Source organism: Bubalus kerabau, chromosome 1 (genome assembly GCF_029407905.1).
Source record: "Bubalus kerabau isolate K-KA32 ecotype Philippines breed swamp buffalo chromosome 1, PCC_UOA_SB_1v2, whole genome shotgun sequence".
NCBI lineage: Eukaryota > Metazoa > Chordata > Mammalia > Artiodactyla > Bovidae > Bubalus > Bubalus kerabau.
In genome coordinates, this window is record NC_073624.1 from 172009548 (window position 1) to 172029846 (window position 20299).

Sequence of the window (20299 nt, forward strand, 5' to 3'; positions counted from 1 at the left end):
GCACTGTCCCTGAACACCCCAAGGCTCTCGTGTTTCTGTGGACAGACCCTGAGCCGTAGTAGGTGTAGGTTTGTGCAGCATACGCTGTTCGAGGACCTCAAGCAGAGGTGCCAAGTCTGACCGGCCCACCATCCCCACCCAGGCACACTGAGCATTCCTTTCCCTTGACAGTCGCCTCAAATTTCAACTTAACTGCTGTGCCCTGCATGGGTGTGGGTCTGTGGGCCTGCGCGTGCATGACTGGTGGAGCAGCCTCATCATGGAGCAGGTCTGCATAGCCCAGGCCTCCTGAAGATGACAACCACGGCTCACAGAGACCTCAGAAAATCTGATGAAACTTGGGGCAATGAAAAACTTTATGGAGTCAGGATACACTTGGGTTAACTTACTCCCAATACAGATTTCTACAGTGAAAGGTTTACAGCCTGGAAACATGAACACCCAGAGGAAAAGGGAACACAAACACTCTTCTGCAGAGTACTGTCGTCAGCAAGCCCAGGTGGGCACCTAGAGTTCGCAGTCCACATATTCACCTAGGAGAAGACACGCAGGGCTGGGGGTGTCTTGAAGGACGACAAGGGGTCCAGAAGGAGGCAGATGGAGGAGCTGTTTCAGGCCTGGGATGGTTAACAGCTTCCTCTGCCTGCTGCCTGGGCAGGCAGCACTTCACTGCACAGGGAGAAAGGGAATGAGTGAGCGAGTTTCTATCCTGCAAGCCAGGTGACTGCAGAATCCGGCCCCACCAGACCCTCGTGTCTCTTCACCCACAATCAGCACCCACTTGGAGCTGAGTAACCGCTACTGCCAGAGGTAAAACGGCACCTCTCAGCTCAGAGGAGGGAACGACAGATGTTGCCAGTTCCAGGATCAGACTCAAGGGTTGCAAAGAGCCCAGAATCCCCAGGTTTAGGCAAGGCTTCAGGGCAGAGAGTAAGGAGGACATTCAGGATGAGGGCATGGCAACCACCACCGTCCCCAAGATCCCTGCCTCTTCTGACCTCGTGGCCAGCTCCTACCTGTAGAGCCCAAGGACAGGGTAGGGACCCAGTACTTCAATACTGCAATGCAAGCACCCCCTCTCTGCAAATGTGGGGGGAAGCCAGTCTCCTGGATTACTCATTCCTGAAATTCAGCCCCAAATGGAAGCCAGGCAGTGTGGGTCTGAAGGGTTCTCTCTGGATAAGTTACCCTCTTGCTAATTCTTGCCTCTGCATCCCTGCTGCCCTCCCCTGACCAGCAGGGCTGGGTGCCTACCTGGAGCAGCATATTGAGACCCAGGTTGCGGTGCCTCCTCTCCAGCTCCGACACAGCCTGCAGCAGAGACCTGAACCTCTCTGCTGGGTCCTCGTCCTCGTCCTCCAGGGACCCTTCTTCTTTCTCTGCTTCCTGTAGGAATCGCCCCTCCTCCTCGGCAAAGAAGGCCCGAAGCTTCTTGTAGTCAGTCAGAGCCTTCTTCCTCCGGTCCATTACATGTCCCTACAGGATGGGTGGGCAGCAGGAATACCCGTGTCCTCAGGCTACCCTAAGATCCCACCCATCCACCACTGACCGCGTCAAGGGAGGAGAGTTCCCTGACCGTCTGACTGTACAGCGCTCAGCTGTGGTCCAAGGCCCTGCCAAACAGGGTCAGGGTACACATCCACGTTTCCTTGCTCACATGGACTCGAGCCCCACCCCACTTGCCTTCCACACAGCAGCAGCAGACTCAGCCTGGCCATGCAGATCCCGAGCATCATTCAGATCTTTCTTCATGATCTCGACAGATCCCTTGTTCTCCTGGAGAAAGACGCTGGTTATGGGGTATGTGGCCACTTCTGAAAGTCTGGGGCCCACCTAAGCCCAGTCCAGAGGGACATCACACCAATAGAATCCCATCAGGCAGTCCCGAAGCCCCAGTTCATGATCTTAGCCCATCAGACACCTCAAAACTCTGCAGGCTGCAGAGGGGGTCTTAGTGACCCACTATGCTATTGTCTGAGAGAAACATTTGTGCTAAGAATCCAACAGGGTAACTACACAAGACTATTTACTGAGGTCTCTAGTGTTACTGTCTCCAGCAGAGGGACGGAGGGTGGCCTCTTTAGGGTGACCATGGGCACACACAGGGCCTGCCCAGTTCTGTGCACTGACTGGGTGGGTGGGGTCCTTCACCAGGAAGTCCAACTCCAGTCCCCTGGCCACATGCTGTAACTCCAAGGAAGCTCCTGGATGCAACATCCCACTGCTTAAGAAGACTGCAGGACCCAGTCCCTGGAGCACGAACCCTCAAACAGGCTACTCTCTCCCCTCAGGTGGGCAGGGATCACACTGACTCTTTCCACTCCAGGGGCCTGGCTGTCTTTATTCTCTCAGAAATAACATTGCCCCACAAACATACACACCAGCGGGTCCCTGGGATTACCAGACCTCAGCTGTGACCAGACTCCAATGGCAGGTTCTGACCCAGAGCCAAGTGCCACATGTAAACAGTTGAGAGCACAGTGGAGAAGGTTCCAGAACAGAGTGGATGAAGGGACTCAAGAGGGCTCAGAGCAGGTGAGAAGACCGAATGGGAGGGGTGCACAAGACCAGAGAGGGGCCAATACCCTCAGGCCACACCCCGACTCCAGTACTCTTGCCTGGGAAATTCCATGGACAAAGGAGCCTGGCAGGCAACAGTTCCTGGGGTCGCAAAGAGTGGACACGACTGAGCGACTACCACACCCACTGAGAGGGATGCCCGTGGGGGTGGGGCTACCATAGTATGACGTCATTCCAGGGGGCAGGGCAGTGACACAAAGGGGGCTGGGCGTGTTGGGGGGGGCCTCGGCAGGGCTCTCTTTGCCAAGGTGGGCGGGGCAGGGCAGTTCAATCCTGGGAAAGTCACGCGGATATGGCGGGGCAGGGAGGTGGAGGGAGGAGAAAGTGCCCCGTCCAGGCGTGGGAAAGGGAGACAAGGATACCTTCCAGACAGGGGAGTGCGGAGAGCGCAACCTCTGGGGTTAGGGAACGGGGGAAACAAGGTCCCGTCCTGGGATGGGAGAACGGGTACTAGGCCCCAGAGGAAGGAAAGGGGACAGGGCACTAACTGGGGTATGGGGAAGGCAGCTAGGACACCGTCCAGAAGATGGAGATTGGGGGCCAGGGCACCATCCAGAGAATACGGAGGGGGAACAGGGCGCAGTCTGGTGATGAGAAGAGGGACAGGTCACCCTCCGGGAAACGGCACCTTGCCGCGCAGCGCCTTCCTCCAGCGGGGCTCCCACTCGGGTGGCTCGGGCCCCGCGGCCATGCGGCAAGCTGCGCACAGCGGGCCCCCGTCGGCGCGGCACAGCAGCTGCAGCGCCGCTTCAGAGGCCGGGCCGTCGCGCGTGGGCGCCGCAGCTGCTTCCTCGAGCGCCAGCAGGCGGCGGCTGAGCGGCGGGCGGCCGGGCTCCACGGCGCGCTGCCAGCAGTCGTCGGCGCACTCGGGACACGGGAAGGGCCCGTCTTCCTCCGCCCAGAATCGCACCACGCACGCCCGGCAAAAGCGATGGCCGCAGTCGGCGCGCACCGGGTCGCGGGGCGCGCTCTGGCACAGGGCGCAGGCGGCCTCGCCGGGGCCCGCGGGAAGCGCCAGGGCGGCAGCGGCTGGGCCCCAGAGGGCGCAGACAGGGATGCGAACAGGGGCGCACTGGTGGCTGGGAGAACCGGGGACCCGGACGCACTAAAAGCGCTACCGGAGAGCCAGGGACAGGAATGCGTTGATAGAGATGGAGCGCAGGGACACAAGACAAGAAATGGCGACTGGAATGGCTGGGCGCCCGGCGCAGGGTCCTGGCAGGGGTGTTCTCCACGCAAGGTCCCGGCAGCGGTGTACTCCACCCTCTCGGGTCCTGGCAGAGGCCGCGCCACTCTGCCTAGGTCCTGGCAGCGGTGTACACTCAGCTAGCAGAGATGCGCTTCGCTCCGACTCACGTCCTCGCACGCTGAAATCTTACAGGGATTGTCACTTCTCCCATGAATGACTCGTGTGCGAAAAGGAAGCAGTTTCATTTGAAAACCTCGTTATAAAACGTTTTTTGTAAGCTGCTAGGACCTGATCTGCAAGCGCCTCCTTGCAGCGCTGTGCTAACGCGGGGTGGGGACTGGGCTGGAAAACCGCAGCGTGGGACCTCTTGCGTGCAACCCCTCGCGTCAAATCGTTCTGTATGCACCGAGCTGCGTGGGCTTTTCCCGTGTGCGCAGGTTAGACGTGGACTCACAGGGGAACACGTCCTGTGAGCGCCATCCTGAAAGGAGAATCCAGGAACAGCCCGCGAAGGAATGATCTTCCAGGGACACGCAAGATACTCATAAAGGCCAAGTTTGTTTCAAAGAGTAGAAGTACAGAGCTCCCAGCATAGTCACTGAGAGGGTTTGGGTTCCCCCAAATCGCGGGAATCCCAACAGTTTATATCTTTACTAATGTTGACCCACCTATTTGTTTTTGGTTGGTTTAGGATCCCAGTGTACATAATCCCTGGTCTAAAAATCATCATGTCAGTTTGTCAATTTTTATGACCCTATTTTCCTGATCTCCCAGTTCTTGAATTTTCTTATGATATTGAGTCTCCACCCTCTCATCTTTTCTCGTGCCCTCTCCCCTCCCCTTTTCTGGTGACCTCAGGCCATTGTCTAAGGACCGTGTTCTAAAGTTAGTGGGCCACCTGGTGTTTTTCTCCTTGATGAGTTGCTGATTGTCCTGTCACAGGTTCTGGTGTTTTATGGCCTTCAGGTCAAGAGAACTTAGAGGCAGTCCCTTTAAATGTCAACAAACTGCAACAGCAAACACTTATGTGAAAAATAAGAGGAGATTGGAATTCGATTTTTAAAAGAAGAAATCGAGTCCTTTTTTTTTTTTTTCTTTTGACCCTAGGCTACACTGACTGCCTCATATTTTTCTACCTCAGCCCCACCTTAGCAGCTTGAAACCCAGGCCTTCGGTCCACTCATTGTCCCTGAGCCACAGGAACGGGGAATTCAGCGTCGAGAAAACTCACTAATGCAAACTGAAGACATCTGATAAAACCCAAAGCTACCAGTATCCTGGTCCATACCAAGAAGTTTGTTAGCATTTCTTTAGACAAAAAATGGTTTGGGGAGGAGCAGTCTAATAGGGTGAGGTTTTTTTGGATTTTTGTTTTTTGGTTGTTTTTAAGCAAGCACGTGGTTTAAAAAACGTAATCTTCAATTTTTAAAAAGTGAATCTTTGAGTCCATATACGTGCAGTCTTCCTAGGTACTGCATTTTGGTTTTGTGTGCGTGTTTTTAACCTGATGTTCACTTAATGAAAAACGCATAATGTAAAAGTTAAGTTTTTATGCCTATAGCCAGGAAATGGGGCTTCCCAGGTGGCTCTAGTGGTAAAGAACCCGCCTGCCAATGCAGGAGACTTAAGAGATGCTGGTTTGATCCCTGGGCGGGGAAGATCTCCTGGAGGAGGACACAGCAACCCACTCCAGTTTTCTTTCCTGAAGACTCCCATGGAAGGAGAAGCCTGGGGGGCTAAGGCCCATAGGGTCGCAGAGTTGGACGTGATTGAAGCAACTAAGCATGCAAGCACGCACACATACGTAGCCAGGAAATAGCTGTTGACCGAAGAAAATGCACAACCTAAAAGTTGAGAGTTAATATTCTATTCGGCAGACTTGCTCCAGGAAGAGAGCCTCCCAAAACCCAGGTATATAGGAGTTTTTGCAACAAAAACCAAATAGTTGGACTATCAAAATTTGCTGTTGATTAAAGAAAACCAGGCATCTTAAGTTAATGAATTTAGTGCTTTTTTTATTGTATGGGAAGATGTAATCATCTGGGGTTATTGGAATCATTCCTTTGATAGGGACCTTAGCTATCTATGTTAGCCCCACCAGGGGCTTCCCTGGTGGCTCAGAGGTTAAAGCATCTGCCTGCAATGTGGGAGACCTGGGTTCGATCCCTGGGTCAGGAAGATTCCCCTGGAGAAGGAAATGGCAACCCACTCCAGTATTCTTGCCTGGAGAATCCCATGGACAGAGGAGCCTGGTGGAGTACAGTCCACGATGTCCCAAAGAGTAGGACAGGACTGAGCAACTTCACTTTCACTTTAGCTATCTAAAGGGCTAGTATCCTGTTCTCCTTCCTAAATCCCCTCAGGATGTACCATTGGCCAGTTGCTGTGCCACAACACCCTTTGTTTACTGATAAGGCAAGCCTGTCTTCATCCACACAGCCTCTCCTTACTCCGAAGGAGGAGGAAAGGAGGAATGTGTGTGTGTGTTAGTCGCTCGGTTGTGTCAGACTCTGTGACCCAATGGATTATAGCCCTCCAGGCTCCTCTGTCCATGGGATTTTCCAAGGAAGAATACTGGAGTGGGTTGCCATTTCCTTCTCCAGGGGATCTTCCCAACCCAGAGATCAAACCTGGGTTGCCTGCATTGCAGGCAGATTCTTTACCATCTGAGCCACCAGGAAAGCCTGAGCGGCTGCTCCAAAGAGATAGGGAATGAGCCAGTATATAGAAGAATTGTTTTGATCAGTAAATACTTGTAGTCAGACATACATCTTGATAAAAGAGTACTGCTAATCACAACAGATATCTCAAGTTGCTGACTTTAGTGCTCTTCTGTCTATGGGAAGATGCAAGAATATGGACTCACTGAAACTATTCCTTAGTTACACATTTTAACTATCTAGGGGCTTGGTAAATCCAAAGTGCAGAATGTTTCTTCAGTTTTCCTGTCTTGAATTCCCCTCAGGACACACTGTCAATGGGCAACTGCAGTGGGTTGCAACTTACCCCTTTCCATATCAGGATAATGAGTGACCCTCTTTATTCTCTTTGTGTACATTGGCATAGACTTGAAAATGCACTAAATGGGCTGTCAGAGGTGTGGCTAGTAAACTGAGGTTGGCTCTGTGGAGTGATGGGCAGAAGGAGAAAAGCACTTGAAGAAGAGCCTGGCTGATTTGTTGGGTAAACTAGGAACATAATGGAGAGAAAAGTGGAAAGAAAAGAAATCAGTGAGCAAAGTCCATAATACTCCTGTGAGTGTGAAAAACCATCAGACACAGTCATTAAAGGAAAACAGCCAAAGTAGGAAACTGCCAGCCAAAATATACAAAGAGTTCATAAAATTCGAACAGAAAATTTCAGTGGAAAAATACCACTGGAATTTGTCAGTTAGTTCACAAAAATATAAATAAAAGCAAATGCTGAATAGAAAAATTGTACACTCTACCCAGTTACTAAGAAATAAAACTATAAATTGAGATTTTTTTTTTCACTATTAAGTTGGGAGACCTTGTTAGTGAACCGAACTTGGCTCCACTCATCTGTCCTTGCTCCAAGCAAGGGGGGAGCCCTGCTAGTAGCTCAACTGGTAAAGAATCCACCTGTGATGCAGGAGACCCCGGTTCAGTTCTTGGGCCAAGAAGATCTGATGGAGAAGGGATAGGCTACTCACTCCAGGATTCTTGGGCTTCCCTGGTGGCTCAGCTAGTAAAGAATCCACCTGCAATGAGGGAGATCTGGGTTGAATCCCTGGGTTGGGAAGGTCCCCTGGAGAAGGGAAAGGCTACCCACTCCAGTATTCTGGCCTGGACTGTATAGTCCATCGCATCGCAAAGAGTCGGACATGACTGAGCAACTTTCACTTCACAAGCAAGGAGAATGGTCAGAACACATTCATAAAATCCAAACTCCTCAATGGTTTTAGGGAAAGTTTTTTGGGGGTTTTTGTTTGTTGTTTATTTTTAATTGGAGGATAATTACTTTACAATGTTGTGTTGGTTTCTGCTATACCACAACGTGAATCAGCTATAAGTGTACATATATCCCCTCCCTTGTTAGCCTCCCTCCCATTCCCCTAGGGAAAGATTTTTAAAGACAGCATTTGGGGTAAGCAGTAAGCAGTAAATTCTGGTGAACTTTCTTCTGATTGGCTGGTGGTGAGATAACATCAAGCTTATGTTTCAAGAATCCTTACCATCAACCTGGTTCCAGCCAGTCTTGGGTCTACCTACTTGTGGTCATCATGTAGTCACCACCCTCCACCTGGGAGTAATTTCTGCAGGACAACTCAAAGATACACATCAGATTATTATACCCCTTGAGAAGGAACTTAGACTCTGTTCTATTGCTGAACTATTTTTCAAGCTATCTTGCTTTTCCTTTTTAAAAATATTTATTTATTGGCTGTGCTGAGTCTTTGTTGTTATGCATGGGCTTTCTCTAGTTATGGTGAGTTGGCTTCTCTTGTGGCAGAGCAGAGGCTTTAGGGCATGAGGGCTTCAGTAGCTGTGGCACATGGGCTTAGTTGCCCCAAGGCATGAGGAATCTTCCAGGACCAGGGATCAAACCCATGTTCCCTGCGTTGGCAGGTGGATTCATAACCACTGGACCACCAGGGAAGTCCATGCTTTTTCTTCATTTCTGCATTCCATCATGTTAAATCCTGCCCCAAGGCCACAGGTACAAGGCCTTGAACCAAGGCCACAGAAGTGGAGCCCAGAACCAAGTTCACCTCAGAAGCTGACTGAGCCCCTTTGCAACCGTTGTCAAAAGCCTCCCTGATCATCACTATCAGGCTTCCTGACCCCAAATTAGGCAAAAATGCCCAGCCCGGTAGTCATCTTATAGCACCCTAACCAATCACTTAATGCCAGCCTTCCAGCAGGAATTTTCTTTGTTTTGAGGCTATAAAAATTGGCTACTCACACAGGAAAACTGTCAGCTCTCCCTGGTCTGTCAAGGTCGGCCCACTCTGCTTGCAGTACCCACGTTATCTCTGCTCTTTGTTCTTAGTAAACTAAATGAAATAAACTTAATAAATGAAATCCCTTTTGAAATACTCTGGGAATTCTTTTCCAACCTGGGCTTGGACTTTTTCAACACATCACTTCCCTAATTAGAGCCTGAGTCTGCTCTTCAGATCTCAGAGAAGACCTAGGATACTAAAACCTTTTTCTACAAACAAGAAACAGGGGACATGGAGGGGCGTTTGTACCTGGGAGGGCCCTCCCACTGGGTTTCCATCAAAAGAAAACTCTGATTTTGCAGATACTGCTTCTGGGAGACAATGTAGCAATATGTTTTAAGAATCTTCAATTTTTTTATAACCTTTGGAATACCTTTTCTCAAAATATATTCCATAAAAATAACCTCAAATGGAAATAAATCCTCTTATCATTTGGTTTGATTTGGAGAAATGACTGTCATATCAATATTTGGGAGGGGTGGAATCTTGAAGTGCAATAATGGGGAAAGACTCAGCAAATTGTACTAGCCATCAATTTGAAAAGGTGTGTATGAAAGATTTTGGGGAATGAGGAATGGCACAGTATTATACTCCATCTATGATCTGCTCCCAGTTCCAACGTGTGGATTTTTCCCCACAGCAGGCAATTCTCTGTGTTTACAATTTAACATAATTTTGACAGTATCTGGAGATAGCATCACCAGATCAGATCAGTTCAGTTCAGTCATTCAATCGTGTCCAACTCTTTGAGACCCCATGGGCTGCAGCATACCAGGCCTCCCTGTCCTTCACTATCTCCCAGAGTTTGCTCAGACTCATGTCGGCTGAGTCAGTGATGCCATCCAACCATCTCATCCTCTGCTACCACTTTCTCCTCCTGCCTTCAATCTTTCCCAGCATCAAGGTCTTCTCCAAGGAGTTGGCTCTTCACATCAGGGTCCAAAGTACTGGAGTTTCAGCTTCAGCATCAGTCCTTCCAATTCAGAGTTGATTTCCTTTAGGATTGACTGGTTTGATCTCCTTGCCATCCAAGGGACTGTCAAGAGTCTTCTCCAGCACCAGAGTTCAAAAGCATCAATTCTTTGGTCCTCAGCCTTCTTTATTGGTCCATCTCTCAAATCTTTTGACTATATGGACCTTTGTCAGCAAAGTGATGTCTGCTTTTTAAATAGGCTGTCTAGGTTTGTCACTTTCATGCATTGGAGGAGGAGATGGCAACCCACTCCAGTATTCTTGCCTGGAGAATCCCAGGGACGGGGAAGCCTGGTGGGCTGCCGTCTATGGGGTCGCACAGAGTCAGACACAACTGAAGCAACTTAGCAGCAGGTTTGTCATAGCTTTTCTTCCAAGGAGCAAGCGTCTTGATTTCATGGCTGCAGTCACCATCTGCAGTGATGTTGGAGCACAAGAAAATAAAGTCTGTCACTGTTTCCATTGTTTCCCCATCTAATTGCCATGTATCTTAGTTTTTTGAATGTTGAGTTTTAAGCCAGCTTTTTCACTCTCCTCTTTCACTTTCATCAAGAGGCTCTTTAGTTCCTCTTTCCTTTCTGCCATGAGGGCGGTGTCATCTGCACATCTGAGGTTATGGATATTTCTCCTGGCAATCTTGATTCCAGGTTGTGCTTCATCCAGCCCGGCACTTCACATGATGTACTCTGCATATAAGTTAAATAAACAGGGTGAGAATATACATCCTTGGTGTACTCCTTTCCCAATTTGGAACCAGTCCATCGTTTCATGTTCTAATCTAGCTGTTGCTTCTTGACCTGCATACAGATTTCTCAGGAGATCTGGTATTCCCATCTCTTTAAGAATTTTCCAGTTTGTTGTGATCCACACAGAAATAACTACATGTCAAAATATGTGGGATCCAATAAGCCATACTTAAAGGAAATGTTTCTTTAAACTTATTTATGGGTGTGGGGATGGGGGGGAAGAACTAACCAGAGAGGAACTAACCATTTGTCATGAGTTGAATTGAGTCCAGTAAAAAAGATAAAAGAAGTGTTGAAGTTTGCTAACCTGAAACAAGCGTGAATTTATTTGGGATTAGCAGAGAACTGCAACTTGGGGTCTGCAACCATGGCGAGCCACATTCATATTTCCACACGGCAAAGAAGAACACTTTTATCAAGAGGAAAAGAAAACTGGGAGGGCTCCAGTAAACAAAGAGTCCATATCTTCATTGGCTGCTGCTGCTGCTGCTACTAAGTCGCTTCAGTCGTGTCCAACTCTGTGCGACCCCATAGACGGCAGCCCACTAGGCTCCTCTGTCCCTGGGGTTCTCCAGGCAAGAATACTGGAGTGGGTTGCCATTTCCTTCTCCAAAGCATGAAAGTGAAAAGTGAAAGTGAAATCGCTTTGAGTCCTTGCCAAAAAAGGGGAGCCTTCTTCTTCCTGTTGGGCTCTGTTATCATTGCAGCACAGGATAGCTCCCCCTTGTGGTCTCCAAACTCTACTTAGGAAACCCAGCAGGACTCTGCAAGGCCTTCCCTGCAGAGAGACTCGCTTCCAGCTAGTTCCAAATAACAAACTTAATCAGAGAAATGAGAAAACGCAGAAACAAAGGAAAACAGTCAAACAAGACAAAATAGCCGTAAAACAAAGTCAAGAACCTTTAGTTCCTTCCCAAGACCAGGTTGTCTATGCTTCTGAGCCACTGACTACAGATCACAAGTTTCCATACCCTTGTCCTCAGTTCCATCAATTTGCCAGAGTGGCTCACAGAACACATCATCAGTTTATTATAAAAGCATGTAACCTGGAAACAACCAAATGAAAGGGTTGCATGGGGCAAGATATGGGGAAAGGTGCAGAGCTTCATGCTCTCTCTGGGAATAACACTCTCCAAATCTCTAGATGTTCACTGACCTGAAATCTCTCCAAACCCTATCCTTTTGAGCTTTTATGGAAGCGTCATTACATAGCCATGATTGATTAAATCATTGGCCACTGATAATGGATTCAACCTCTAGCCCCTCTCCCCTCCCAGAAGGTCAGAGTGGCATTAAAATTTCTAACCCTGTCTCTCTAAGTTGGTTCCCCTGGGGACTCAAAGACTTTCCAAAAATCACCTTACTAACACAGGCTGGTGTCATCAACAGAGGTTTGTTTTGAATATCAAGACTCTTTTATGATTCTCATCACTTAGGAAATTCCAAGGGTTTTTGGAGCTCTGTGCCAGGAATAGGGAGGAAGACTAAATATATATTTATTATATATCACAATATCACATCTTCAAAATATTTCCAGTACTTCATTAGACTTTCTTTAAAAGTGCACTGGAAAGCAGGCAATAAAAATGGGCAGAGGGAAGATATTTGGGAATATACATATTTACACATTTATATATATATATATGTAAATAAACAAGAGGTGGTGCTTATTCAAATCGATGATAGTAATGAGCCCTGAGCTGTGAAGTGTCATTAGCAAGTCAATCATTATATGAACAGCCGAAAATAAATAACAACTGAATATTGTACTATACCCTTAAAATCTATTAAGAGTTTTTTTTCAATGTGTTTTTTACCAAAATAAACAAATAAAATTTCAAATTTCTTCCTGGATTTTTTAAATTACTCAAACCTGTTCTTCCTTAACTAGAATAAGCCAAATGAATGACTACTGTTTTATCCCACAGAGCTCTTAAATCTAGAATAAAAAATAAATGGGCCAGTCTGCATCAGCTCAAGTAAATACTAGTATAATACTTTAATAAAGTAGCACAAGTAAATTTTCTAGGAAATGAAATCCATTTCATCTTAATGTGTCAGGACCAAAAGTGACAAAGTGATTTGAACCATAGGACTGAAAATGGAGGCAGCATATTCCTTGGCTCCTCATCTCAGCCCACTTGGATTGTTATACCACCATAGACTGGGTAGATTAAAAGCAACAGATATTTATTTTTCATAATTCTGGAGGCTGGTAGGACTTACTTGGTGTTCCAGCATAGGACTCTGGGAAGAACGCTGGACCAGAGCCTAAGGCTGTTAGTACCAAAGGAACCGAGCCTGGGGTCTCGGCTCACCTCGGAGGAGTCTCCGGGGGAGACCAGGTGGTGAGCTCTTTGCCCGATCCAGACCCGTGAGTGACGATTTCCAAACCCAGCCCATCATCACACTCCGCTCCCCGTTCCCTCCGCCCTCGCCCCTCGCCCCCCGCCCCCCGCCAACTCTTCTCTTCCTAAAGGTGTGGGGGGAACTCAGTCGCTCCCAAAATTCTGGACCCCACCCCCTTGCCAAGACAACGAAAGAAAAACCAAGGGCACTCAGAAAAGCCCAAGTCACTTGACAAGGCGGGTGGCTTGAGAACAGCTGTGGCGTTGCCAGCCTCTCCGTTTCAGGACGGCTCCCCGCGGAGGCGCCTCGAGCGGTGAGGGTCGGTGACCCGCAGAGTCGCTCCAGGCTGGCCTGGCGCTGGGATCCAGCGCGAAGGGGCTTCCTGGACACACAGAGTAGCGCGCAGGAGGGCAGCCGGGCTCGGAGTCTGCAGCAGTGCAACGAGGCGGGACAGAGGGGCCCGCGGACAAAGGATTGCAAGGGAGCTGCAGAGTGGAGCTCAACGGCGCAGGAGTGCCGCAGTGCCAGGACGCAAGCGGATGGCAAGCGGCACAGGTTGCGTAAAGGCGCAGGTGGGGTGGAGGGTCGGGTGGGGGGACTTTCCCTGCAGTGGCTGCTCCACAGTACAGTCGGGCGACTGCCGGGGCAAGAACCAAGTGAGCAGCCGCCTCCGGTATTTCTGCTAAAAGGGCCCATGTGGATTGGTTCAAACTCAATCTCGTGAGCAAAGGCTTCCTTGGTGGCTCAGCTGGTAAAGAATCCGCCCGCAATGCAGGAGACCTGGGTTCGATCCCTCGGTTGGGAAGATCCCTGGAGAAGGGAAAGGCTACCCACTCCAGTATTCTGGCCTAGAGAATTCCATGGACTGTATAATCCATGGGGTCACAAAGAGTCAGACTCGACTGAGTGACTTTCACTTTCACTCACCACAAACCCATTGGCTAAGGCGCCTCTTTGAGCTTTCCAATGCTTTCCCTTATTCCGCCACTTCTGCCGCGTCCTTCAATTTAGTGTCTGAGTTTGGAATTCCTTGTATTTTACGCACATTTGTGCCTTAATGTTTTCACCAGTATCTTTGGATATTATCCCGATTTCCTGACGCGCTGGTAACACAGGAATGGTGCTGCTTTGGGGAGGGAGGGGGTTGGATGAGGAGGGCTTTGGACAAAACCACCAAGGTGAGGCTGGGTGTCCACTGGGGTATGTCAAGGGTGAAGCCGTCTGCCCACCCATCCCCCAGTCACCTTTCGTTAACCTCCACTCCGCCTATCTCCCAGAACCCTTCCTAAACCCTTCAGCTCCCAATTTTCCTTGGCGAAAAACCCATCACTCCCATCCCTTCTCCCACGGGCTCCTGACCTCCTCCCGACACCTCTCCCCTCGAAGGCCCCAACACCCCGCTCTACAGCCCTCCTCGCCCACCCCCAGCTCTCCCTTCCCAGGTCCAGACTACGTCTCCCGAAAATACCAAAAATATAAAATATATCAATAACATATAGAAAATTATTGCCATAAAATCTCAAGTCTTGTGTTTTCTGTATTTCCTCAGTACTGCTGGGAGCTGCTGGATTCAGTTTCAACACACCTTACGATCTTGAAATTAATGTAGTTAGATAGAAGATAGGAGAAAAACACGGTGTATACATGCGGGAGGGGGTGGCGTTTCCCTGGAAGAACAATCAGAACGTCCTTGTACCGGGCTTCGCACAGGTTGACACGGTCGGGGGAGCCACCCTTCAGTTGCAATGGGTGGGCTTCCCATCGCAGTGGGTTTCCCTTGTTGCAGAGCACAGGCTCTAAGGCACAGGGACTTCAGTAGTATGGTGTGTGGGCTTAACAGTTGAGGCTTGTGAGTTCAATGGTTGTGGTTCCCTGGCTCTAGAGCACAGGCTCAATAGTTGTGGGACATGGGCTTTGTTGCTCCTGGCATGTGGGATCCTTCCAGATCAGGGATCAAACCATGTCTCCTGCATTGGCAAGCAGGCTTTTTACCACTGAGTCACTAGGGAAACCCTCTTTCTTTCTTTCCTTCCTTCCTTATTTCTGGAAAACCTCACGCCTGCACTATAGGGTTCCGTCGATCAATACAAAATATTGCTCTTGATCCTGAGGCCTGTCCCTTGTCCATTTGGGCTGCTATGACAGAATACCACGAACTGGGGAGCTTGAACAACAGAGTATAGCACTCATAATTCTGGAAGCTGGGAACAGAGAGATCAGGGTGCCAGTGTGGGTGGGTTCTGGGGAGGACCTCTTCTAGATTGCAGATGGCTGCCCTCTTTCTGTGTACTAACCTACAACAGAGAAAGAAGAAGAGATGATTTTCTATGCCAGGTGCCTGGGATAAATTCTTTTGCTACTCAAAGTGTTCCGGACATATCATCCCCGAATATGCCACACTTGTCATATTGATTATTTGGGACTGAAATCACTTGAGAAACAGCAAACACTGTGAGAAGCTTTCTCTGAACTCCCCCTAACTGTCTAAAAACAGTTCCTTCAAAATGAATTTAACTGTCATCAGTTCCCTCCTGAGAGTTTCATCAGCAAAGGAAGACTGATTCATCACAAGAAGGGAGACTAGATGTCAATGCCACACCCAGACAGACTGTCACAAACTATCATATCTCCTGTGTAGTCCCCTAAGGGCCTGTCATCTTTCCTAATATCATTTACTCTCCTCTATGAGGACTACTTCTCCCCTTCTCCTACTAAGATGGTATCTAAGCTCTCAAATCTCATTGCTTTTGGGGTTATTCATTTTTTCCCCTGCAATAATAATTCACTTTTTCCATGCACATAGTATTTTAAAATGAATAAATTTGCATAACTTTTCTCCTGTTATTCTGCCTGTTGTCAGTTTATTCATAAACCTACCTACCGAACCCAAGAGGGTGGAAGGAAAGTTTTTTCTCTGTAACATTACAAACGTTATTAACAGCTTCAACAACTACCACCAATGAGTCTTAACTGAGACAGAAAGACCTGCTCAGAACAGTGAGTTTCAAGAATAAAAGATAGCTTTCATTCTGAGAAATCTATACCAACTAGATCTACAGGTGAAACAAAAGAGATTTTTGTTTGAGTGTACCGCTGGTGCAAGATCAAGCTTCAGACCTTTTCCAAGGGTGAGATCAATCATTTGTATACATTGGTCATTAAGTCTCTGGTATAAAAAAAAATAATGGTTACAAAAACAGTTTGAACAAGTGATCCAGAAGCAAGCATTTGTCTATTTTATAAATGTGTCTTGTATTCAAAAACTATTTTTAAAAATTTGAATTGGATTGGGAATGTGGAATTGAGTGAAATTTCATCTGCAGTTCTTTCAGCTTTCTACTGCAGTAGAAACTTTTAAGATATCTGACTGGTGTTTTTCCCTGGAAATTTAAACACAGGGCAATGCATTTTAATATTTTTTCCTACATATATGTATTATTTCCTCTTCAATATGATACATATGTATGTATACATACATATATATATATATATATATCATGTGTGTTATTTTCTCTTCAAAATGAAATTCCACATCCAAAACCAAAACAACCTAGGTGTGGTTAGCGCAAAGCTTGGTACCGCTGACCTAATTTCCAGGGCTAGTTATCTCATCAGCTGTTTCACTTGAGAAGTGAAAGGACTGCCTTTTGCTGTCTCATCTGCAAAATGAAGTTAATAATAGTGCATATGTGGAAAGGATGTTATGAGCACTAAATTGAATTAAGTATTCATTAAGTGAATTCCCTTGTGGCTCAGACAGTAAAGAATCTGCCTGCAATGTGGGAGACACAGGAGATGCAGGTTCCATCCCTGGGTTGGAAGACCCCCTGGAGAAGGGAATGGCTACCCACTCCAGTACTCTTGCCTAGAGAAATCCACGGACGGAGGAGCCTGGTGGGCTATAGTCCATGGGGTTGCAAAGAATCAGACAGGACTGAGCAACACTTTCATTTTCACTACCACTTGATAACAATGAGCTCTCTAGAAATGTTTAAGTAAACTACAGATTTTTAAAAATAGATGAAATAGTTAATATTGAGCACATTCAAAACAGCTCAGCTCACAGACTTGCAGGTAGGGGACACTGCCTCAGCTCACAGACTTATTCATTCAACAAACACTGGTTGCATCTCCACTATGTGCCAAGCTCTATGTTCCACCTTAGAGATTTAGAGGTGAAGGACACGTCTCTTGCCCTGGAGTTTACAGCTTAGTCCATGTTCTAGCAGACAAGAGAAAGGCTTATGCTCCATATTTACATGATGTATTTCCCCTGGCACAGAGGGAGCTCAGCTGAGGCATGCATCCCTGGCTGTGGCTGGATGAAATGGAACCAACAGGACTTGAGCACTAAATATATGACCACATCCTGCCATCTGCCTGACATACATTCACTCACAGCAATCCCATTAAGTAGGCATCCATAGCCTCACTTCACAGATGAGGAAGTAGAGGGGCAGACATGGTAAATTATTAGCCCCAGATAGGGAGCTAAGCACAGGCTATCTGAAGAGTGGCCCCCTGGCATCTCTTCTCCACTTTCTTCATACCCAAATTTTCTAAGACAAATAATATCCCATTTGGGTTTCTTCAAACTCATATCTTCAAAGCACCTTGCTAACTGCCCTGAACTCAGTGAGCCACTCTGTCTCTTGTGGGTGCTGTTAAGTTTCCTCGTCTGTTTGGATAATGCACTGGATGGCTAAAGTTGCCAGGTAAATATAATAGGGGAGTTTAATCTTCTGTATATAACCCTAACCCTAAGTTGACTCCCTATTAAATTAATTCCTATATACAGAGGATTAAACTCCCCTATTATATTGACTCCCAAGATAGAAACAGAAGGGCTTATGAATTCACATTTCTCAGTTGTGTTACATAATGCCTGGGGAACCCCGTTAGAAACGCATAAGCCTGGGCCCCACCTGAAATGTACTGAGTCTGAATCTGCCTTTTAGGCAGATTCCTATGCACATCACAGTTTTCCAGCGCTGGTGTGGAGGTCATTTACCTGGCAACTTTAGCCATCCAGTGCATTATCCAAACAGACAAGGAAACTCAGTTAAAAATAAGATAGGCCCCAAATGGAGTGTCTTATGCTAAGCCCCATATCACCAAACCAAGACTTGACTTACAGTTTCGGCTTTCCTAAAAATAGAATCTTAAACCAGCCAATCAGGAATTGCCTGATCAACACCAGTTAGGTAATCTGCCTAATTAGAGCCCTGCCATCTCCTGAAGAGAAGTAATCTTAGAGTAACCAAGCTGCTTTTTTGCCTAGTGTATCTTCCTTGTTCCTGCTTCCTTCTGGCTGTAGAAGTCTTTCATTTTGTACAGCCCCTTTCTAACAGCTAGATTGGATGCTACCCAATTTGAACCATTTCTGCTCATATAAACTCTTTAAAATTTTAATATATCTCTATTTACCCTTTAATGGTTCCAAAACCTCCATTCTGATGGGTAATTACAGGACAATAAAAGTATCTAACACTTGGGGTTATTAGGAGGCTACACAAGGTGATACATATACACTTAGCAGATAGCTGTCACTTCAAAAGGGGTTGTTTAGTCAGTATTAATAACAATATAAAGGACTAATGTTTCCTTTGGAACCCATTCATTTCCTCCCTCCAGTTAAAAATCTGCCTTGTTGCATCCTATGTAAGTGCCTTAGTTTGTTTTCAGTACTGTTTTCTGTACTTCTGAAAGAACCATTCGCATTTACTCTTGAATTCTGAAAGGAATTATCTCTTTGGCCCTCGGGGGTAAAAAAAATGATAGGAAACAAATGATTGGAATGGTGGTTGGAAGCTGCTATTTCCCTCTGCTAAATAAGCACAAGCTCACCGTCTCAGACTTCCCTGGTGGCTCAGACGGTAAAGCGTCTGTCTACAATGCGGGAGACCTGGGTTCGATCCCTGGGTCGGGAAGTTCCCTGGCGAAGGAAAAGGCAACCCACTCCAGTACTCTTGCCTAGAAAATCCCATGGACGGAGGAGCCTGGTGTCCATGGGGTCGCAAAGAGTCGGACACGACTGAGTGACTTCACATTCATTCATTCATTCACCGTCTCAAGAAATGTCCCCTTGTGTTTGTCTCCCATCCAGGAAATTCGGAGACGCGGGATTAAAGGGGGTTTTTATTACCTTCTTCATTTTCTTGTCCGGTACAGACACGGTAACTAAACAAAGACCCAGCTCCAGTTACAACAAAGGGTTTGAATAGAAACCCGCAACCTGACTCGGGAGGCCTGGCCAGCTGCAGCCCACCGGGTCGCCAACAGTCGGACACAACTGAGCAACTGAACTGAACTGAACTGAACCGAACCTGACTCCACTCATGGCCTTCGGATTGGTTGACCTATTGTCCAATAGAAAATAAGAACTGGCATCTACTATTTACATAACCAGGCGGAGCGGGACCGACCGTCCAATCCGATTCTAGGGAGTTGGAGGCCTCATTTGAATATGGACATAATAAATAGTCATTCCCGCCGCCCGTTCAGGGCTGGCTCTGCCTGCTTTCCATTCCGGAGGCGCCGCCCAAGAACCGCTCTGAGACCGCTGTCTGGGAGGCTTAGGATAAGCGAAAGAATAAGCGCAGCCACAAGCAGAGCTAATAAATCTACGTGTATAAGGTGCTGAAGCAGGTGCTCTCCAGCACAGGTATCTCTCACATGGCCATGGATAACTTTGAACTCGTTGGTCAAGGGCACCTTTGAGCTCATGCTTCAGCGAGGCCTCGGCGCACTACAGTTGTTCTTACGAACATGTAAGGTGAGGCACAGAAAGCGCACATCTGCACGGCTGCCCCATACGCAGTGTGCCATGCCCGAAAATACCGAGACTGTCAAGAACGCGAGCTCCAAATAGGTGGGCCGCAGTGCTCTGAAATTCAAAGGCTCCTTTCACAGCCACCTCAGTGCTCAAAAAAAAGACCCTGCCTCCTGGTGTGGTTGTGAAATGCTGTTGATCATGGGGGAGATGGGAGTGCGCTCCTGAAATAAAGCTGTTTTAAAATGGCATATTCACCAAAAAGACCTGCTGTGTTAGCCTCAGCCCCAGTCAGAAGCCTGAGAGGGCGCAGCCCTGACGCTTGAGTTCTTGAACCCGGTCCAGGTCCTTCTGTCTGCAAGTGGCAATGAGGGGGTCACCTCTGACAAGGCTTAGTGCCAACCTCCCTCTCTAACCACACTCCCTCGTGGGTCACGCCGGGGTGTGCTGGACATGACACTTGGTGAGGCTCTGAGTGTTGAAGCACAGACCAGGCTGTGACTTTTGGGGGCGTCCTTCCGGCCTTTGTCACGGCAAAGCGCATGAGTTTCTTTCCTCAAGCATTTAAGCAACACTGAGTTTGAGCAGCTTCTTATAAGTACTAAGGCTGTTCCTGTTTAAAATATCAAAAGTGCAGGAGCACAGGTACTGGTCTAGACCCTCAAGACTCAGCTAAAATCCCTCGAACTAGGTTGGTTTTTTATCTGAAAAACATGTATACCTTT

At 47.7% G+C, this 20299-nt stretch overlaps 1 protein-coding gene across 1 annotated transcript; it reads right to left on the bottom strand.

The window, feature by feature from the left end:
* Positions 1-327: 327 nt before the first annotated feature.
* RNF187 (ring finger protein 187) lies at positions 328-13498 on the bottom strand. Its single transcript, XM_055590383.1, has 5 exons — positions 13031-13498; positions 3209-3685; positions 1684-1776; positions 1255-1476; positions 328-669 (listed from the first exon to the last, which is right to left on the bottom strand). Exons 1-5 carry the CDS (start codon positions 13496-13498, stop codon positions 667-669), a joined length of 1263 nt encoding a protein of 420 aa, XP_055446358.1. The 3' UTR covers positions 328-666.
* Positions 13499-20299: the final 6801 nt, after the last annotated feature.